We start from the raw sequence: 18,226 nt of genomic DNA, 5'->3' as shown, positions 1-18,226 counted from the left end.
TTGATAGAGCAGTGCTTGGTGTGTGTATAGCATAGAGGAGATAAGGACTTACAAACCTCTCTGGTATGTGCTGCTTATAAAGTCTGTTGGGTCATGTAGTTGAGCATGCAGAATCCTTCAGCAGTTAAATCAGGTTATCCTATATATAATTTTTCTGGCTTTTCTGCTGAAGATTGTAATGAGAAATTACTTGAAAAGTAATAAATTTGAAATTTATAAATTTGAACCACTTGAAACTTATAGTCTCATGTATTTAATCTTACAGGCTCACGAGCGACTGGAAGATTCTAAACTTGAGGCTGTCAGTGACAACAACCTGGAGCTGGTGAATGAAATTCTTGAAGACATCAGTCCCTTAGTAAATAAGGATGAAAATGTTGCAGAATTGGTTGGAATACTCAAGGAGCCTCATTTTCAGGTGCCACCTTTTTACTATATGTTACCAACATGTTGTATCAGTGTCCACATACACGTCTAGGAATAATAAAGAAACAAAACCTGAGCTATAGCAAACTGTAATGTGTAGAATTTTACTCTAAATAAAAGGTAAATCAGAAGCCATGTTACAAATAAGCATGATTTTATTTTTTTATATAGTTTAAAAAATACCTTTAGTCTCTGTATTAAATTCTACTGGCATTTCTGTTCTAAATCTTGGACAATCTTTTACTTCCTGTATGACTGGAATTTCCATAAAAACTCCCTGAAGCCTTGCTTCATCCATAACATTTCCATGATCAGTTCCTGGTCATAGGCATTGTGTGCATTTCAGCTGTTAGTATTCATACTCATATGTAAGACATGTGGTTTGCAGAGTGAATGAACATGATTCTTTTTGATCTGATCTGCACTGCAGTGAAGCTGAGACTCTGCATCCCTCTCACTGTTGCTCTGCTTAAGTGAAGTGTTGACATGCTTTCAGAAGCAAATGTTTTTCCATTTTGCTGTTTCTATGACTAGCTTCTGTATGGAGCCTCAAAGATCAAGGTTTGAAAATCCTTCATAGATTCTGGCCTTCCTAGTTAGGGTTCAGTGGACTTTACTACTTCAGTGGACTACTACTAAGCTAAAGGTATTCTGTAGAAGAACATAAACAGCCTTTTGCAACAGTGTAAGTGGGCTTCTTTTGGCATGAAGTCATAGGCATTTTTGGGATGGATGAGCTTAAACACACTTTTTTCCCAGGTTTTCTGTTACATGTTATACAAACATAGCAGTGAGATATATTATTGTTTAACATGGATAAACACTAGAAATGCTGTTGGTTGTGTCGTGTCCTATTGGAAAAGGGATCACTTCAAGAACCCAGCTTTGGGGCAGTAATTCTTCTGAGTACTGACAATTCCTCTGCCTCTCTTTTGTTGGCTTCCCTTGTGCTCTTATTTGTCCAGAAAGGCATCATAGCTAAGTGATCAAAAACTGATTCAGAGACTTACTGGTGCATAAACCTGCAAATCAGTCTTTGATTCTGTAGTAGAAATTGGTACCTGAAAAGGACTGGATAAGTTTGGAGGAATTGATAGTTAAAATGCAAAAGGATTAGAACTGAGGGCCAACTGGTGCACTGACAGACCTGACAATGATCCACTCTGTTAGACAGAGAAAATAAAGCTGAAGTCAAAGAGGATGATGAATCAAAAGATGAAAAGGGCATAATAATTGAAGTGCTGCACTTTGAAAGGCACGGTAGCAATGATCTCTGGAGAGAGATGGCAAGGGCAAGAGAAGCTTGGGAAAAGGATCTTTAGGGTGGAAACTGGAAATAGCCTTTAGGAGACAGATCAAATAAGAATTTTCAGGTGAATTAGAATCAAGTAAGAATTACTGGATGAATAGCCAACACTAAGGCAAATACAGCATTATTCCTGTTCAGTGGTCAGATCTACAGAGAGGCAGAATGTCATATTGTCAGATACTTCATTAGTTCAGGCTTAAGTAACTTAAACATGTAATGTAAAAGTTCCAGAATAGCTGGTGAACTAGAATGTCAGTATTTATGCTCTTTCTTGTACCTTTTTTTTTTGCTTGATAAATAAGGAGCAGATGTGAAACTGCATATATGCTACCTTAACTTTTCAGTTTTGCTCAGATTTTTTTTAGTGCTTCCTAATTGCATGTTAAAGGTCCATTTAGCAAACATGTCTTCTGTTTTCCTTCCCTATCCCAGCAGGAGGCATCTAATGAAGACTGTAAGGCTAGAACAAGCCAACAGTGATACCTTCCAAAATGTGTTGTGAAGACTTAGTGATTTGTTTTTCAGACTTCTGAGTGAGAAGTATTATCATCCACCTGTGGTTCTTTTCCATGAGCTTATTCAGTTGTTTTTTTAAACCATGTGAAAATCTGTCATTCACAGCATCCCCTCTCTGGGTGGAGGATGTGCTCTTTTGGTTTTGAGACTGTCCCCTGTCAATTTGACTTAATATTCCCATCCTCTTGTGTAGGAAGAAAGTGAACGGTTTTTCTTAATCAGCTTTTCCATGTTACTTGTGGTTTGAGAGACCTCATTGTGTCTGTCTGTGTCAAGTAAATAAAATTAAAGGAAGCAAAGCTGTATATAGCATGGATTTCTGAAGTGGTGTCGTAATTTCCATTGCATTTCCTACTCATGGCCTAAAAGTTCCTAGTATTTGGTTTTTCTATTTAACAGCTCATGAATAGAACAGAAAGGTTCAGTTAGAAGGGACTTACAGTGCTCATCCACTCCAGCTGCCTGACCAATTCAGAACTGACTGAAATATTAAAGCATGTTATTGTCCAAATGCCTGTTAAACACTGACAGACATGGGGCATCAACCACCTCTTTAGGAGCCTATTCCTGTGTTTGACCACCCTGTCAGTAAAGAAGAGGTATCTCTAGGCTCAGGGAGAGTAGATTGCTTGTTAGGCTCAGTTTGGTTTTGTATTGTTTACATCTTTGAGATACCATTTCTGAGTCTGTCAGTTAATATATTAACTAGGATTGTGTTTTCCCATGCAGTCAGTGTTGAATTTCATTTGCCTTTTTCTCAGTCTATTGCTCATGAGGTGCCTCTGCAGGATATAGGCAGTTGCTTTAGTCCATCAGCAAACTGTCATTTCACTTCTCATCCCCATTTCCTAGGTCGTTTATCTGACATGTCAGTATATTGGCAGGTGTGGAACTGAGCTCAGACCCCTGTGGAAATCACCTGATGACATGAATTCTGAAAACTAAAAAAAAATGTATTCCTGGCACCAATATTTCTGGCTTCTCACCAATATTTTCTTCCACTTGAAAGTCTTACTGCTTATCCTGTTACAGTTTTTTTTTTTTTTAACTTGTACCAAAGGCCTTACAGAAATTGATCTATATTAACAATTCTAACTGCCTTGTTGCCATTCTTGGTGACTCTTCCAAGGAATCTGACTAGATTTGAGAAGTATGACTTCCTTTATTAAAGCATGTTGATGCTTTCCTTTAATCTGTTTTGTCCAGTCATTCTGGTTTTTATGGAAACATCTGATTTGTTTAGTATCAGCATCAGACTTACTGTTTTGCAGTTTGTTGACTCTGCCTTGGAACCCAGTTTAAATATTCATGTCATGATTATTGCTTATATCCTGCTTCTTTCCTTATAGTGTTGGGTAAGTCATGGGCATGTAAGAAAAATGCAGTGCAACTTTGTTTGCTGCAAAACCTAGATAGTACAAAAATGACAAAAAAGTGTGAAAGGAAGAAAAAATAAATGGTTAAGATAGTTAAACGCTGCCCCGGAGAACTGGCCTATTCCTCACTCTGTCAGAATTGGAATTCATTTTTTAAAAAGTCTGAAGAAGCTTTAGCTTGTATTTTTAAAATTTATTCTCTGTGTGCCTGTTGTGAGGCATTCAGTCTCATTTGCAGAAACAATGAACAGTTTTGGCTGCTGTGTATGGGCAAAAGCATCTATCTGCTTAATTCTTTAAAGTATATCCACTGTGATTCAATTCTGAAGCCAAAAATTAGGGCAAATTTTCATCCCTTAATTTTGTACTTCCATTATCCATGAGAAGGCAAGCATTGAAATCAGCTGAGGCCAAAATACTGTTTTTTAATTTAATTGCTATCATAGTTATGACCACGCTAGAACAACTTCTAGGACAATTGCAGACCAAATGTGGATATAATACCTTTTTTTAAGGCTTGGGAAAGCTATATGTCTTCTTCTCCAAAAGGAAACAGAAAATAACCTCAATACTTAAGAAATAAGTGCTATCATTTCTGCCTCATTTGTTGCAAGGAGGCATATTCCAAATTCTGTATAAAAGGAAAAAGGAAAAATACAATCTCAATTGCATTTATAGAAAATGTCATTTGCATCCTTTCTCTAGTTCAGTAAGAGTGCAAAGAATCCAACCCGATTCTTTAAAAGTTTCATGGACACTACTGTGTAATTGGTTTAGAGGCTGACTTTGTATTTTACAAATGAATGGTGCCACTTTATCACAGCATCACCTTACAGTTGTAACCTGCCTTGGCATACAAGTATAAAATGTGATATACAAGGCATCAGTGCAATAGTTTGTTTGAATGTTTCATTTAGTGCTAGAAGAACCATATTACAGGACTTCATTTTTTCTACACATTTTTATAGAAGACCATTTGGGAAGGACTAAGTCTGGAGTACAGGTGCATGTGTTGCTGTATTATTCCCTCTCTTTTCTCCTGTCTCCTTTCATTTACTATTTTTTCACCCCTTCTGCTTTCTATCCTTTTAGTTTTAACTGAACTTTTCAGAGGTCGAAGTGTGAAAGTTCTAATGAGTTTCACAGTGTTGATGGCTAGCCAGTAGGTCAGTATGTGTTGAAAAGCCAGCTGGCACATGCAGCACATGGAAAAGGCTGGAACAAATCTTACCAGACAGGAGTGGTAAGAGAGGTTGCCTTGAGGAAAGAAGAAGCAGTTAAAAATTTTCACACTATTGGAGTGGTTAAACATGCATAAGAATCACTTCTGCTTCCTCTTGGAAGAGCTTGTTCTGTTACTTTCACCTTTCAAAAATTAGCCAAACCATTCATCCTAAATAGATTCTGCTGGCAATAAAATACTTAATCTGAAAAGTAGCCAGTATTGTCTTCTACTAGTTAGGTTTATAAGGGCTGATCATACCTTTAAAATGTTTAATTTAGAAAAAGTGATCTTAAATTGCATCCTAGACAGATATTAATATCTAGGGTTATTTTCCCCACATATTCTTGTGTTCTTAGCAGCCATCCTGATTTTTCTAAGGTCATAAATGATTTCCTCACTTTTCCAGAAGGGCTTTAAAATGTGTTCTTGTCACATGAACATTAGGGACCTCTAGTCCATTTATTAAGTTCTAATATTTAAACAAGATTGTGAGGGAAGACTAGCACACATTTAGTGTATAAAAGAGGAAGGGAAATATTTTAGATGCTTCTAGGCCTAAAGTGTTAGGAAAGGAATCCTGAATTCAAAACTCTAGATATTCCACTCTTGTGTGTTTACTCCCACCACAGCCCCCAGTTTGTAATCTATTTGTTCTTTAGGATTAGAATTGAAGAAATAGTTATTATATTATTAAGGGCAATGCTTCGTAACACGCTTAGATTGTGTTGAGAATTTTTTTAAGAAAAAATAAATGTTGAGTTTGAACTTGGGTTCAGCACTGTAGAGAGTTTTGAATGTTTAATGTTTCTGTGTTTACTGAATTTTTAATTATGTTTTAAATTACTTTTTTACCTGTCAAATATAGCAGCCACAGAAAACTACTGTAAAGAGATCAAAATCTTCCAAGTTTATGGATTGTTTTTTGGCAGTATCTTGCATAAAGAGATAATACTGTCTGTCGCAGGAGTGTGTATCCATTGTGTGTTAACTCTTGTGCTTTGTAGGAGTTCTTCTAAATGCCTTATTCTGACAATATTGGTGGTTTTTTTCTAGATAACCTTTCTACAGCTGTCCATTCTTAGATAGTCAGCTGATCTTGTTTACAGGAGGAAATTTTGCATGGAGGAAACTTTGAACCGTTCTGTGGTTGTTGATCAGTCCATGTTGTTTTGCAGACTTTGGCAGTGGTTTTATAAGTGTTCCAGGACCAGTATGGAAAGGTCAGATTCCAGTGGACCTCTGGATTTGCAGGAGCACAGGATATCACTTTTTCCAATATCACAAGAAAGAAACAAGAGAAGTTCATGTAACTGTATTTCTCAGTTCACTCAGCCTTGCTCCCAAAACAAGAAAGTAACTTAGCAACATAAAATATTGGCGAGTAGTCCGCAGTGGTACAGGCACAAGGCCCCCTTGCCACGTGCCTGTACTTAAGTGTTCTTCAGGACTGTAGGTCATGACCTGGCTGGCTGGAAACAGGCTCATAAAACTGATACAGATTCTTGAGTTTCAGAACTGAGAGTTAGATGTGGGACAGTAGTTAGTTAACTCTGGCATAAGGAAACCAGTGAAACACTTTTCTTAAAGAAACCACTTTAGAGTTGTAGGTGGTCCCTTATAGTCCTTCTGTGACTTGGGCACTGTGTAAATAATAGGAAAAAGTAGCAGTTATATGAATTCAAGCTTATCCATAAAACTAGGTAGTTAAAAAGGATCAGAATGTGGAATGGGATCAGATTTAAGAATGGAAGAATTTTACAGAGCATGTTAATTTGAAAAGGATGACACAGACTGTTATCTTAGTAGGTTTTTTGGACTGTGGATCAGATTATAATGTATTAATTGCATTACCATAAAGGGCAGAGTGCTGTACAGGCAGCTGTGTGAGGCTTCATGAATAGTATAGTGGATTGTGGTCAGAAACTTCAGAGACAATTTGTTTTAGCATGTGATCAGAAGAAAACTGGAAGTTTCATACTGCTGTATCTACCTGGTTTTATGAGTCCTAATCTGTAAAAGTGTGTAGCTGATGCTAATTAGTTTCATTTTGGAACTGTAGAAAGATCCAAAAATAAGTTGCTTGCTAACATTGGCAAATAGATCTATTCTCCTGGTTTCTGGATTGGATGTGTCTTGGATAGAGAAGAATTAAAAATTGCTACCATCTGACAGCTGCTTGATTTAAATAAATGATTGTTTTTCCTATTTAATTTGATTTGGTTTGTGTCCACAGTATCAGAGCAGCCACAATAAGCAGCTGTCTTTACAGTCTTAATGGAAGGGGCAAAATCGGTGAATTAATACTTCCTTCTAACCTCAAGTTGAAATATCAGCAGGTTCATCGTGTAATGGGCAGATTAAAATGGCTGTTCAGGTTTGTGGCACTTTGAGGGCTTGCATGCTGAGCTTAGCACTAACCTAGTGTGGTTGCACAGCCTTTAGCTTAGAGGTGGCTTACAGAAGGATGGAGCAGACTGCATAGCAAATCATTACTCTTACTTGCTCGCCTGCTCTGCTTTCTGGTAGTTTGCTGTCTTCCTCTGGCATGTGCATGTCAGTATCAGTGAAAGTCCTATGGTGTCTTCTCTTCACAGTCAGTAATCTGCCTTAAGGCTGTTTCTGACCAGTCACTGTTGGAAACAAAGCTGTGTAGTTGGAGGCCCAGTGGGCATCTCTTCTGCTTGCTGCTTCTCTCTCTGTATCTGTCAGTGTGACTCCCTGTGCTGTAGGATGCTTTACCTTGGACTACTGTGTATGATGGCAGTCAGGTGTCCCTTGTCCTCTCACAGAATGGTTTGGGTTGGAAGGGACCTTAAAGATCATCTTATTGCAGATCCCCCACCATGGGCAGGGACACTTTACACTAGAAGGTGACAGAAAGACAGAAAGTCTCCACTGTCTTAATGCACAAGTTTAATCTTGGTTTACCTGTATGTACTGTCTTAATTTTTCTTTATCTTAAGATATCCTGTATCAGAAACTCATGCCTAAATTACATGGTCTTCCAGACACGATTATATTCATTTGGATCTCCTCCTTCTAACTTGTATTTATGTATGTGGACTGTGAAAACACCATTAACTCTAAGGTGTCTTCCAGAAAGTAAATTCTGTCAGCTTGGATTCATTTGGTGCTAGAATTCTGCCTTGGCTTTATGCAAGCAGGAGCACTCATTCTGCAGATGGCTAGAAATTGTTGCATACCTGTCATTATCCAAATTACTGTGGAGGAAGATTTTATTGCATTAAACACAAGTATCTAATGATGGGTTATCTTAATTTTTTGCAGTGGGTTGTTCATTTACTGTAACCATTTGCTCAGATACTGTCTCATTAGGTGGAAGACTATTTTAGCTACTCCTTTTTCTGTCTTCTTCCCTTGTAACATCACACATTCATCCCCATTTTAGTTACGTTTCTCCTATATTTCCTTAAGAAGCAGCATTTTTATTTACAAGATGGCATATTTGCCAAAGCAATAGCTTATCAGTTCATGTGAGCACTTTTGTGTCCGTTTTTGCTTTATTTCATGTAAAATAAGAGTATTATGACCTGGTCCCAAAAGGACAGATTCAGTGGTTATTCAGCACTAAATTCTTTCACAAACAGTTATTTCATTACTTTTAAAACTATTTTTTTCTGTTCCTTTGCAGTCACTCTTGGAAGCACATGATATTGTGGCTTCAAAATGTTACGATTCCCCTCCTTCTAGCCCGGAAGTCAATAATTCTTCAGTGAACAACCAGGTTGTTCCAGTAGATGCTATTCGTATCCTTGGAATTCACAAAAGAGCAGGAGAACCACTGGTAAGTAATTGAGGATGAATTTGTATTCAAAGTGCTAGTGAAAATGTTTGCACATACCTGATTTTTTGCATTATGTTTTAATTATTTCCATTATGCTGTGTAATTTAGTGGGTGATAAGCTCAGTATTGAGAAGTTGAAACAGGAAGATACTTTCATCCTATTCTCTCCAAAAAGTAACGTGATAGTGATTAGGCAGTCAGTGGGCTGAATGACTGCTGCCATAACTAACGCATCTGTTTGGTTCTGATATGAGATGGCAGGATTGCATGCAATCAAGAACCACAGTAATTTTTTAGTCATATGAAAACCTTGTGTGAAATCATTTCTGTGTCACCTGATGCTTCTCTGTATCAAGTTCTTACACTGTAGTAGCTATAACTGTCTGTTCATTGGAGTGGGTAGAATATCCCACAGCTGTGTATTTGTGCTTGAGATAATGGTAAAATGAAACTGAAATTCAAACAGTGGCAAACTGGGTGTCATGTACCTCTTTCAGGGGGTCACGTTTAGAGTGGAGAACAACGATCTGGTAATAGCCCGAATTCTTCACGGAGGAATGATAGATCGGCAAGGTCTTCTGCATGTAGGTGACATTATTAAAGAGGTGAACGGCCACGAGGTTGGAAACAATCCAAAAGAATTACAAGAGCTGCTGAAAAACATCAGTGGAAGTGTCACTTTGAAAATTCTCCCCAGCTACAGAGACACAGTCATTCCTCAACAGGTCAGTAACACATTTCTGATGATTCTGTGAAAAGAACTTCTGCTTAGTACTTTATTGTGTAAGATTCTCTAAGACTCTGGATTAGGCATATTTTGATTATTTTCTGAATATAATGATAGGAGGAAGAGTAAAATGTAGATACCTGTATTTACCTTTAATTACATTTTAGAAATGGGTTTATTTACCGAATATGCCTGCCTATAAACTCGAATTAGTGTCTAAAATTGTTAGGCATTTGTATGCTACTTATTAAGCACATTTCTTTGACCTTAAGTGACCTCTGAGGACCTGACCACAATCACACTTCATGCAGTGAAGTGTGTGTGTTTATAACATGGTTGGTGTCGAAATAATCAGTTTCATAGAATTCAGAAACATTTAATTCAACAGATGAGCTTGAACTCACTGACTTCAGTGGGAATTTGGATGGTGGCTATTCCTTATCCTTTTGTTGTTGCTGTAAGCTGTCAATTTCTCCATGGCAGAAGTGACTTCCTGAGCTAAATGGGTGTCTTTGAAACACTGTATAAGATGCTCCTTCAGGTGGTGGATCTTAATTCCTGTGACTATAACTCAGTGCTTCCACTGAGTAGTAGCTGAGGGAATGTGCTCTGTTGAGGCAGTGCAGGGCTTTCTTTGCTCCCCAGCCTGGTACAGAGACTCAAAGATGTCTTCAGTTCAGTCATGCAACTTACTGTTTCTGAGTCTTAAGCAGTTGCATCTCATGTTACTTTTAAAACATTGAGTTCATGGCAAAAAATAATTCTTAAGATTCCACAAGCCTTAAATACTGTGCTTACATTCCAAGATTTTTTTTTTGTATTTTTAAGTAATAAAACGCCAGAATTCTAATTGAGTTGTATGTGCTGAAATGCAAAAATGAGCGTTTTGTAATACCATTTCCAAATGGAACAGATTTTTTTATTTTTATCATGAAGCTTCTTCAGCCAAGGTTTGCACTGTTAGTTATTCTGTCCCAGTTAGTGTATAACTTTTTTCCCCCTAGATTGTATTTTACGTGCCAAATGCAACTTGGATCATGTCAAGCTTTTTATGCACTTCTTCAGTTTGACAGATAGATTAGTCAGAATGTATTTTATAATTCTTAAGCTTTGTTAATTTTCACACATTTCAGGTTTTTGTGAAGTGTCATTTTGATTATAATCCGTATAACGACAACCTCATCCCATGCAAAGAAGCAGGTTTGAAATTTTCTAAAGGAGAAATTCTTCAGATTGTAAACCGGGAAGATCCGAACTGGTGGCAGGTTGGTAAAAAGATTAAAATAAGTAAAATAAAAAACTGAAAAGCATTAGCAGTTACCTTAATACTAAATTAATTAAATTATTATCTACTTTCATTTAACAGTAGATACATGAAAAATTATTTACTTCAATTCAGTTTCAAGCTAATATAAAAAGACGAAGTTGAAACACTAAAGGAAAAGGAATGTTTTAAATTGTAAATGTAGCACTCACTTTACTAGTGCTGTTTGTCCTTGTATCTTGAGCATGGACATCCCCAAATCAGTTTAAGAAGGACAATTTCTAGAAGAAAAGTGTTAGTTGGATTATAATTGTGGTAAGCCTTCACTGACAGCATCTGTGGAAGAAGTGGACCCCTTCCTGAGCGCTCAGAGTTGAAGAGAGGGAAATTAATCTTGTGTAATTGAAGGGGATGAGAATAGCTGTTAGGAGAGGCTGTATGTTTTATTTCTGCAGTAGTGGTCAGTGTGTGTGAGCTGTATCATGCATGCTTATAGTCACAGTGTTTGGCACCATTTCAAGTTTATCCTGGTTTAAGGTGGTATTTCTACATTCAGTCCTTCAGTAGAAATGTAATCCAGTGCTTATGCTTTGTTTATTTTTTCCAAGACACTATGCACAGAATTAAACATTATGAGTACCTCTGAAAATGGGACAAGTGAACCTTTGAGACCCTTTTCTCAACCAACATCCTCAAAACTGGCAAAGAGTTTAGCATTATTAATTTCCCTTTCTACCCCTACTTTGCTCACCCTTTGCAAGGTAACAAGCAGAAGAGAGCCAGACACTGCCTGAGATCAAGATACATGACTTCTTTAAAAGCAACAGAAATATTTCAATATACATCAACAGCTGCTGAATTTTGTTGCTTCTCAATGACAGTAATAACAGAAAGAAAGACAATAAAAATGTGAGGAAGGGCTGAAAATTTATTGCTGCCAATTTAATTAGTTTCAGAAGTAGATACTCCAAAACTCTGGAGGCGTTTGATGTTTAGCTCCCATGCTGACTTCTGTGTTGCCTTTCAAACTCTCCAGCTGTAACTTGTGGGAGTCCAGGAGAAATAAATCTTCAACACTCAATCTGGCAAAATTGAAAAGTGTTAAATCAGTACACTGTATTGCTATGCAGATCATGCCCCAGGAAAAAGAAGCTTAGTTTTTCCTCATGCTTTCTAGAAATGCTTGACTGTTAATGAAAATTTCATACTGTAAAAAATCAGTTAGTCATAGATAAAAGCATACAAGTTGAAAAGCAAACATCTCCTGTTAGCAAAAATAGGATTTATTGCAAGCAAAAGATTTATGGAGAATTAAACACTTCATAACTGTTTTTGTGTGTGTTAAGCTTGCTGAGAATTGAGCTTGCCATTAAATTATTTTATAGAGAATTCATTACTGGGAATACTTAATTTACTAAGATTTTAAATCTGTAGTTGCTTAGTGCAAAAAGCTTGAAGGCATTATTTGGGATGTGTTACTGGCATTCACTGGGAAATGGCAGTTAATAAACTGCACTGGAACCTGTTTGGAGCAGCTCAAGAATAGAAAATAAGTATACTGTAAACTAGAAAATCTTGAATTTTGTCACCTGAGACTTCAGTGTCTGGAGCAAGAGAATTCCACTTGGGAATTTTATGCCAAAGTTTTATGGCTGCAGGAGCTTACTAACATAATGGGAACCAGTAATGAAGCTTATATCTATATTACTTAAGTTACTTAATACTCAATAGCAAGACAGTATTCCTGTAAAGGAGAATATTAATATTTACATCTGGCTTTGAATTTCTGAGTCTTAGTAGTAAATGTATCAACACTCACCACTGAGAAACTGGCAGTGAGGAAGTCAGTCAACACCATGTTGATGAGAAAAGTGCTTCTTACAAGTTGAATATAATCCTTTGTTTGGTTTCTTTTTTTCCCAGGCTAGTCATGTCAAAGAAGGAGGAAGTGCAGGTCTAATTCCTAGCCAGTTCCTGGAAGAGAAGAGAAAGGCTTTTGTTAGGAGAGACTGGGACAACTCAGGTGAGATTTAGTGTATTTCAGGAGTAGATTTTGCTCTGACTCCATTTGTTTTGCTTTTTCTGCCTTCATAAATAATAGAAAAACTGCTGTGTGAGATTAAATAGATTATTGTGAAATGCTGAATTTTATATTTTGGCTTTGGCTGAAGGAAAAAGGGTGAAGTCTCTGTTTAGTGTTCAAAGATACATGAATCAGTTTTGCCACCTTGTGATGAAAAGCTGAATGGGGTGGGACAGGCAGGGTGCACTTTAAAAAATTTTTTTGTATGGTATGTACTGAAAGTTAATAAGCTAAACATGGATTTTTCAGCTTTTCTTTTCTAGAAAAGTGTTTTTTTCTCTGTGTTCAGTTCTTCCTATACAATTTTTTGATGGGTTTGTAAATAGATGTAACTTCTTGCACTAGGATATATACAATTCTAGAATAGTCCTTATAAATTTATTAATCTAATATTTCATATATTCATGTAAATAAGCTTTGGAAATTATTTTGGAATTAATTTGGAAATTGTGAGTTCATCAGATTTTTATTTTTAGGGCCTTTCTGTGGAACAATAAGCAGCAAAAAAAAGAAAAAGATGATGTATCTCACTACAAGAAATGCAGGTATCTCTTTATTACATGAAAGTCAAAGATGTTTAGTCTTCAAAACTTGTAGAATGTAGTGTATCCAAAGCTAAAGATTTGTATTAAGATATTTGATTATAAGTTTGATAGATCATATAGTTTTTATAGTTTAAAAGCTGTGCTGAGTATATAATTTGGTGGGTGGAAATCAGAGAAAAACTGTGTGTTAAGAAAAAAAAAGTGAAATACTTGTTGCCAATGGGCTGAAGGGATATGATTTTTCCCTTCTGTTCAGCACTGGTGAGGTCATACCTAAGTGTACTGGGCACCTCCCCCAGTGCAAGAGAGATATGGACTTACAAAGGTGTTGAAGGGACTGGAGCATCTCACCCGTGAAGAAAAGCTGAGACAGCTGGGAATGTTCAATCTGGAGAAGAGGAGGCTCAGGGCAGGTCTCATCAATGTGTCCAAATACCTGAAGAGGGGTGCAAGGAGGATGGAGCTGTGTGGGCTGTTTGCAGAGTAGCCCAGTGGCAGGGCAAGAGCCAACAAGCAACACAGGCTCTGAATGTCAGAAAACACCTTTTCCACTGTGAGGGCAGCTGAGCACTGGCACAGGTTGTCCAGAGAGGTTGTGGAGTTGTCTTCCCTGGAGATACTCAGCAGTTGTCTGGATGTGGTCCTCAGCATTGGAGTGGACAAGATGCCTTCCAGAGGTACCTTCCAACCTCAGCCATTCCATGATTCTGTGGAAGTTCACTACTTGTTAGTCACAGTTTTCCCTTTCTGATCAAACACAGACTTTCTCCTTGGAAGTAAAAGTGAGAACCTGACCTTAATGCTGTCTGTGGAGGAATAACTATTTTATTCCCAAACCAATTTAAAGGAAGAAGTTGTGTATCAGACTTACTGCCCTCTGAGTACTGTTTATGTTCATGTGGGGTCTGTTGATAAATAGCAGGACTATGTAATTTTTTTTTCTTACAGCACTGTGTGTGTATTAAAGTTTTTTCTACATTTCTCAATGCAGAATTTGATCGCCATGAAATCCAGATATATGAGGAAGTAGCCAAAATGCCTCCTTTTCAGAGGAAAACCCTGGTCTTGATTGGGGCCCAAGGAGTGGGGCGAAGGAGTTTGAAGAACAGGTTTATTGTGCTGAATCCTACTAGATTTGGAACTACAGTGCCATGTAAGTTGTCAGCATTCCTATCGTAATATTAACTGGAAAGTACCTGATGTTTATTCAAGTGATTCAGTGTAGGAATGATTTTGTCAGAGCATAAAAATTGTATAGAGTGGGAAAACAAGAGGCTCTTCCAGTTTTCAGACAACTGAACTAACATATGACCATGACAATATTTGTAACTAGCACTTAAATGTTACTGATGCTGCAGAAAACCAGTTTTGGTCTGTGCAATATTTCAGTCTGGGTTTCCTCAGTGTCAGTCACCATCCATTACTGAGGGGATTCCATTAATTCCCAGTAGCCTTCTGTAATGAATAGCCAGTGGAGTTTCTCAGGTCTGCCTTTTAGTTTTCCACCTGTGGACTAGGCATCAAAAAACTTCTTTTACCTGAAACATGTTTTCTTGCCTTTCTTTCAAATACTTTGCTCATTCACCTGTTTTTTTTTTTAAACTGCTCCCTCCTGTTTGACTGCTGACCAGAGAAGCCCACTCCAGCTACATTATTATTCTTCTGCCATGTGCTTTTCAGAATTTCAAAAACAGTCTGTTCCCTTCTGTTTTCCAGTGGGCAAGAAATAGATCTGATAATAATAGGAGGAGGGACAGGTCTGAAAGATGAATTGTGCAAGATGAGATAACTAGTCTCTCTCATTTGCTGAATCTCTAGCATCAAAACTGACCAGGGCCAGTTAAAATTGGTTTGTGGACCTGATAACAAGGTTGACTTCTCAGTGTTACTTTTTTAAAGAAATCTTCTCCTGGGAATTTCATTATTGTATATTGGCTAAAGAGTAAGTGGTTTTTTATTGAGTCTAAAATTCTTACTCTATTTCAAAAAAAACCTTCAGAATTACTTATTTCTCTAAAATGCTATATAGATGCTTGAATATATGTAAGTGATGCAACACAGTTGTTGAAATTCTTCAAAGGTCTAAAAGTAAACTTCTCCCAAGCTGATAGTGTAATCATGCACATTCAATATCCTGTTTATTGTATATAGAACTTCTTCTCTACTTTAGATTTTAAGTGGGATAATCAATAAACTTTGTTGGTCTTTGCTTAGAAGAAAATTCTCCAGGTTATTCATAAGCCAATTTGTGTAGGATGTGTTTTGGGAGGTAGGAAATGGGTGAAATTGATCCATTGTGCTATGGGAAAAAGCATATTCTTGGTGTTGAGTTCTAATCCAGCACATGGTGATTCAGTTTTTCTTCAGTGTGGATAACTGAACTGTTAAATCATCTCCTAGCTGCAAAATTAATTGCAAACTGATACATTATTCTTTTTAATATATTATGTTAACCACTATAGTTTTAATCTTTCCATAGAATCTTGACTAAAATTAGATGTTCCAGTAATATTTTTATTCATAACAGCTTCAGATGATCATTTCTCCTGGCACTTGTGTTTTCTATAAGATTGACATGGATAGGAATTACTGGAAGGGAAAGATTGCTTTGCACTTGTCTCAGCAATTTGCACCAAGTGATGATAGAAATATTACCAAAGGAATGCACTGACTGTTATGTTTAATATGTTCTAGAGTTCAAATCTAATTAAATATAAGTAGCAGGTAGTTAATATGGTGAGAGGACAGGAAAGTCAATAATAATATGATGTTATATTTTATTTTACTTTTTTTTTAAAAAATTATTTTTACTTCTTTTGCTTAAGTAATGTCTGTACTGCACAGTGTAGCCAATACCCAAGATAGTTGATAATGATTTACTCAAATACTGGCTTTAATCTTTCTACAGGGAATTTACCTTGCTTTAAAAGGGAAGTTGTCCTGGAAAGCAGCATTAGCTGGCCTCCACTAAGATTCTGCTACAGTGGCTGGGCTGCTTCTGATATTTAAGCTAACTTTCTTTATAGCTAGCTCAGGTAATTCTACCCTGAACAACAGGGCAAATATAGAGAGCAAAGGTTTTGGGGGTGGGATGGGGCAGATCTTGTTGTGCTCAGCTATTTTCAGAAGAACATTTGGCATTTGAAAATTAACTTCCATTTGATTTCCAAGTCACTTAAATAAGTATTTTATTAATTGAATAATTGAAAAGATTACATGAATGAGTATTGTATATGGTCTGAAAGTGTAAGACAAAGGAAATAGGCAAATGGGTGGGTAAGCAACATATAGGAAGGAGTATAAATAAAGGGAACAGGAGGGGCCGTGCTCAGTTTCAGAATTTATCTAGAATAATGAATAAACCTGTATGTGGAGCAATTACAATTGTATGACAGTGTGTATTCTAGTCTCCCTAACTTAACAGGCAGTCCAGTCTCATATATATATTCTAAATATAAAACAAAAACATTAAACTTATATTTTAATATTTTTGTTTAGTTACTTCACGAAAGCCAAGGGATGATGAAAAAGACGGGCAAGCGTACAGATTTGTGTCACGAGCCGAAATGGAGACAGATATTAAAGCTGGCAGATACCTAGAGCATGGAGAATATGAAGGAAATCTTTATGGCACAAAAATTGATTCCATCCTTGAAGTTGTTCAGACAGGAAGGACCTGCATCTTGGATGTAAATCCACAGGTATATGATTTATAATGTTGTTGTTATTAAAACAAGTGTGGGATTATAACGTTGAAGAGGTGAAGAGAAATGGCTTCAAATTTGAAGGCTTCTTACCTGGTTTCAAGGTTACAATTATCAACTGCATTCATGTGTTTGTGGCACTTGCTTGGAATGGGTTAGAAAGATGGAAAAAAGCCCAATTTAAATTCTGCATGAAAGAGGAGTCTTGCAGAGTAGTAAATAATCTTTTTAGCCAAGGAAAGAATGATGCTGAGCATTTCAAAAAGCAGTGTAGGAATTTCTAAAATAGAAATAAGAATCTTCACTTGCGTGTTGCTGCCCATTTTAACAGATGAGTTTTGCCGTGTCCCTTAAGTAACAAGGAGACATGGTGAGTCATTCTCAAACTTAGGTGGATTTTTAAAATTTTATTTTTCTTTGCTTCTAGGCCCTAAAAATACTGAGGACTTCAGAATTCATGCCCTATGTGGTGTTTATTGCTGCTCCAGAGTTGGAGACTTTGCGAGCTATGCACAAGGCTGTGGTAGATGCTGGAATTACAACCAAACTTCTCACTGTAAGCAAATAATTTCTTAAGTAGTTTTCTTTGAACAAGATGTTCTTAGACTTTTTTAAAATTCTTTACCATTCATTTTAGATGGGATTTGTTCTGAAATGAATGTCTCTAAGAAAAGTTAGGCAAGACTTTGCTGATTACCTAGCAAGTAACTCAAATACTATTTATAATGAAGATTGCTTCTTTCTTAAAAATAGACCTCTTGCAGAGTTGATTCCAAAAATGACTTGTAACGTGTACTTTGGGAACTGTCACCTTTGATTATTTGCAGCAAATGGTAGATATTTCATGGTGGTAGCAATTGTTCTTTTATGCAGATGTTTTTCCTTGATTTTTACATCTCCCTCCCCACCCAAATTTTTGTTCCTGTTTGTCTTAATAATATACGTGTGCTTTAAAAATTGAAACTGTAGTGCTTGGGAAAGATATTGCAGCTTATGTAAAAAAGGAAAAGCAAAAACCCCACTAGCCAACAAACCAACAAAAAGCACCAAAACAAAACACAAAAAAAAAACCCCTAGAATGCAGGTAGTCCTGCTGCTGCAGCATGTGCTGCACTGAGAATGGCTGAGTGCTGCCAGAATAAGAAGTGTTGAACAGCTTCCTCTGAAGTTCCTTGAATTTGTCATATAAAGTGAAGTGGCATGTTTTGTTCATTAGATCTTCCCTCCTTTTCTGAGGCCCTTTGTG

The 18,226-nt window shown here is 36.9% G+C and overlaps 1 protein-coding gene across 5 annotated transcripts in view; it reads left to right on the top strand.

Annotated features, from left to right (window-relative positions):
* PALS2 (protein associated with LIN7 2, MAGUK p55 family member) overlaps positions 1-18,226 on the top strand; it is a 58,547-nt gene that overhangs the window by 32,318 nt on the left and 8,003 nt on the right. For all 5 annotated transcript variants that reach the window (XM_056482705.1, XM_056482701.1, XM_056482704.1 and 2 more), the window contains exons 3-11: positions 266-418; positions 8,505-8,657; positions 9,155-9,382; positions 10,518-10,649; positions 12,572-12,671; positions 13,208-13,276; positions 14,268-14,429; positions 16,775-16,977; positions 17,408-17,536. In XM_056482705.1, the coding sequence (XP_056338680.1) occupies positions 266-418; positions 8,505-8,657; positions 9,155-9,382; positions 10,518-10,649; positions 12,572-12,671; positions 13,208-13,276; positions 14,268-14,429; positions 16,775-16,977; positions 17,408-17,536 (1,329 nt within the window). The remainder of the gene's footprint in view (positions 1-265; positions 419-8,504; positions 8,658-9,154; positions 9,383-10,517; positions 10,650-12,571; positions 12,672-13,207; positions 13,277-14,267; positions 14,430-16,774; positions 16,978-17,407; positions 17,537-18,226) is intronic.

This window comes from Oenanthe melanoleuca, chromosome 2 (assembly GCF_029582105.1).
Source record: "Oenanthe melanoleuca isolate GR-GAL-2019-014 chromosome 2, OMel1.0, whole genome shotgun sequence".
Classification (NCBI taxonomy): Eukaryota; Metazoa; Chordata; class Aves; order Passeriformes; family Muscicapidae; genus Oenanthe; species Oenanthe melanoleuca.
Note: the sequence above shows the minus strand (reverse complement) of the source record. Positions and strands in the feature narration are given on the sequence as shown.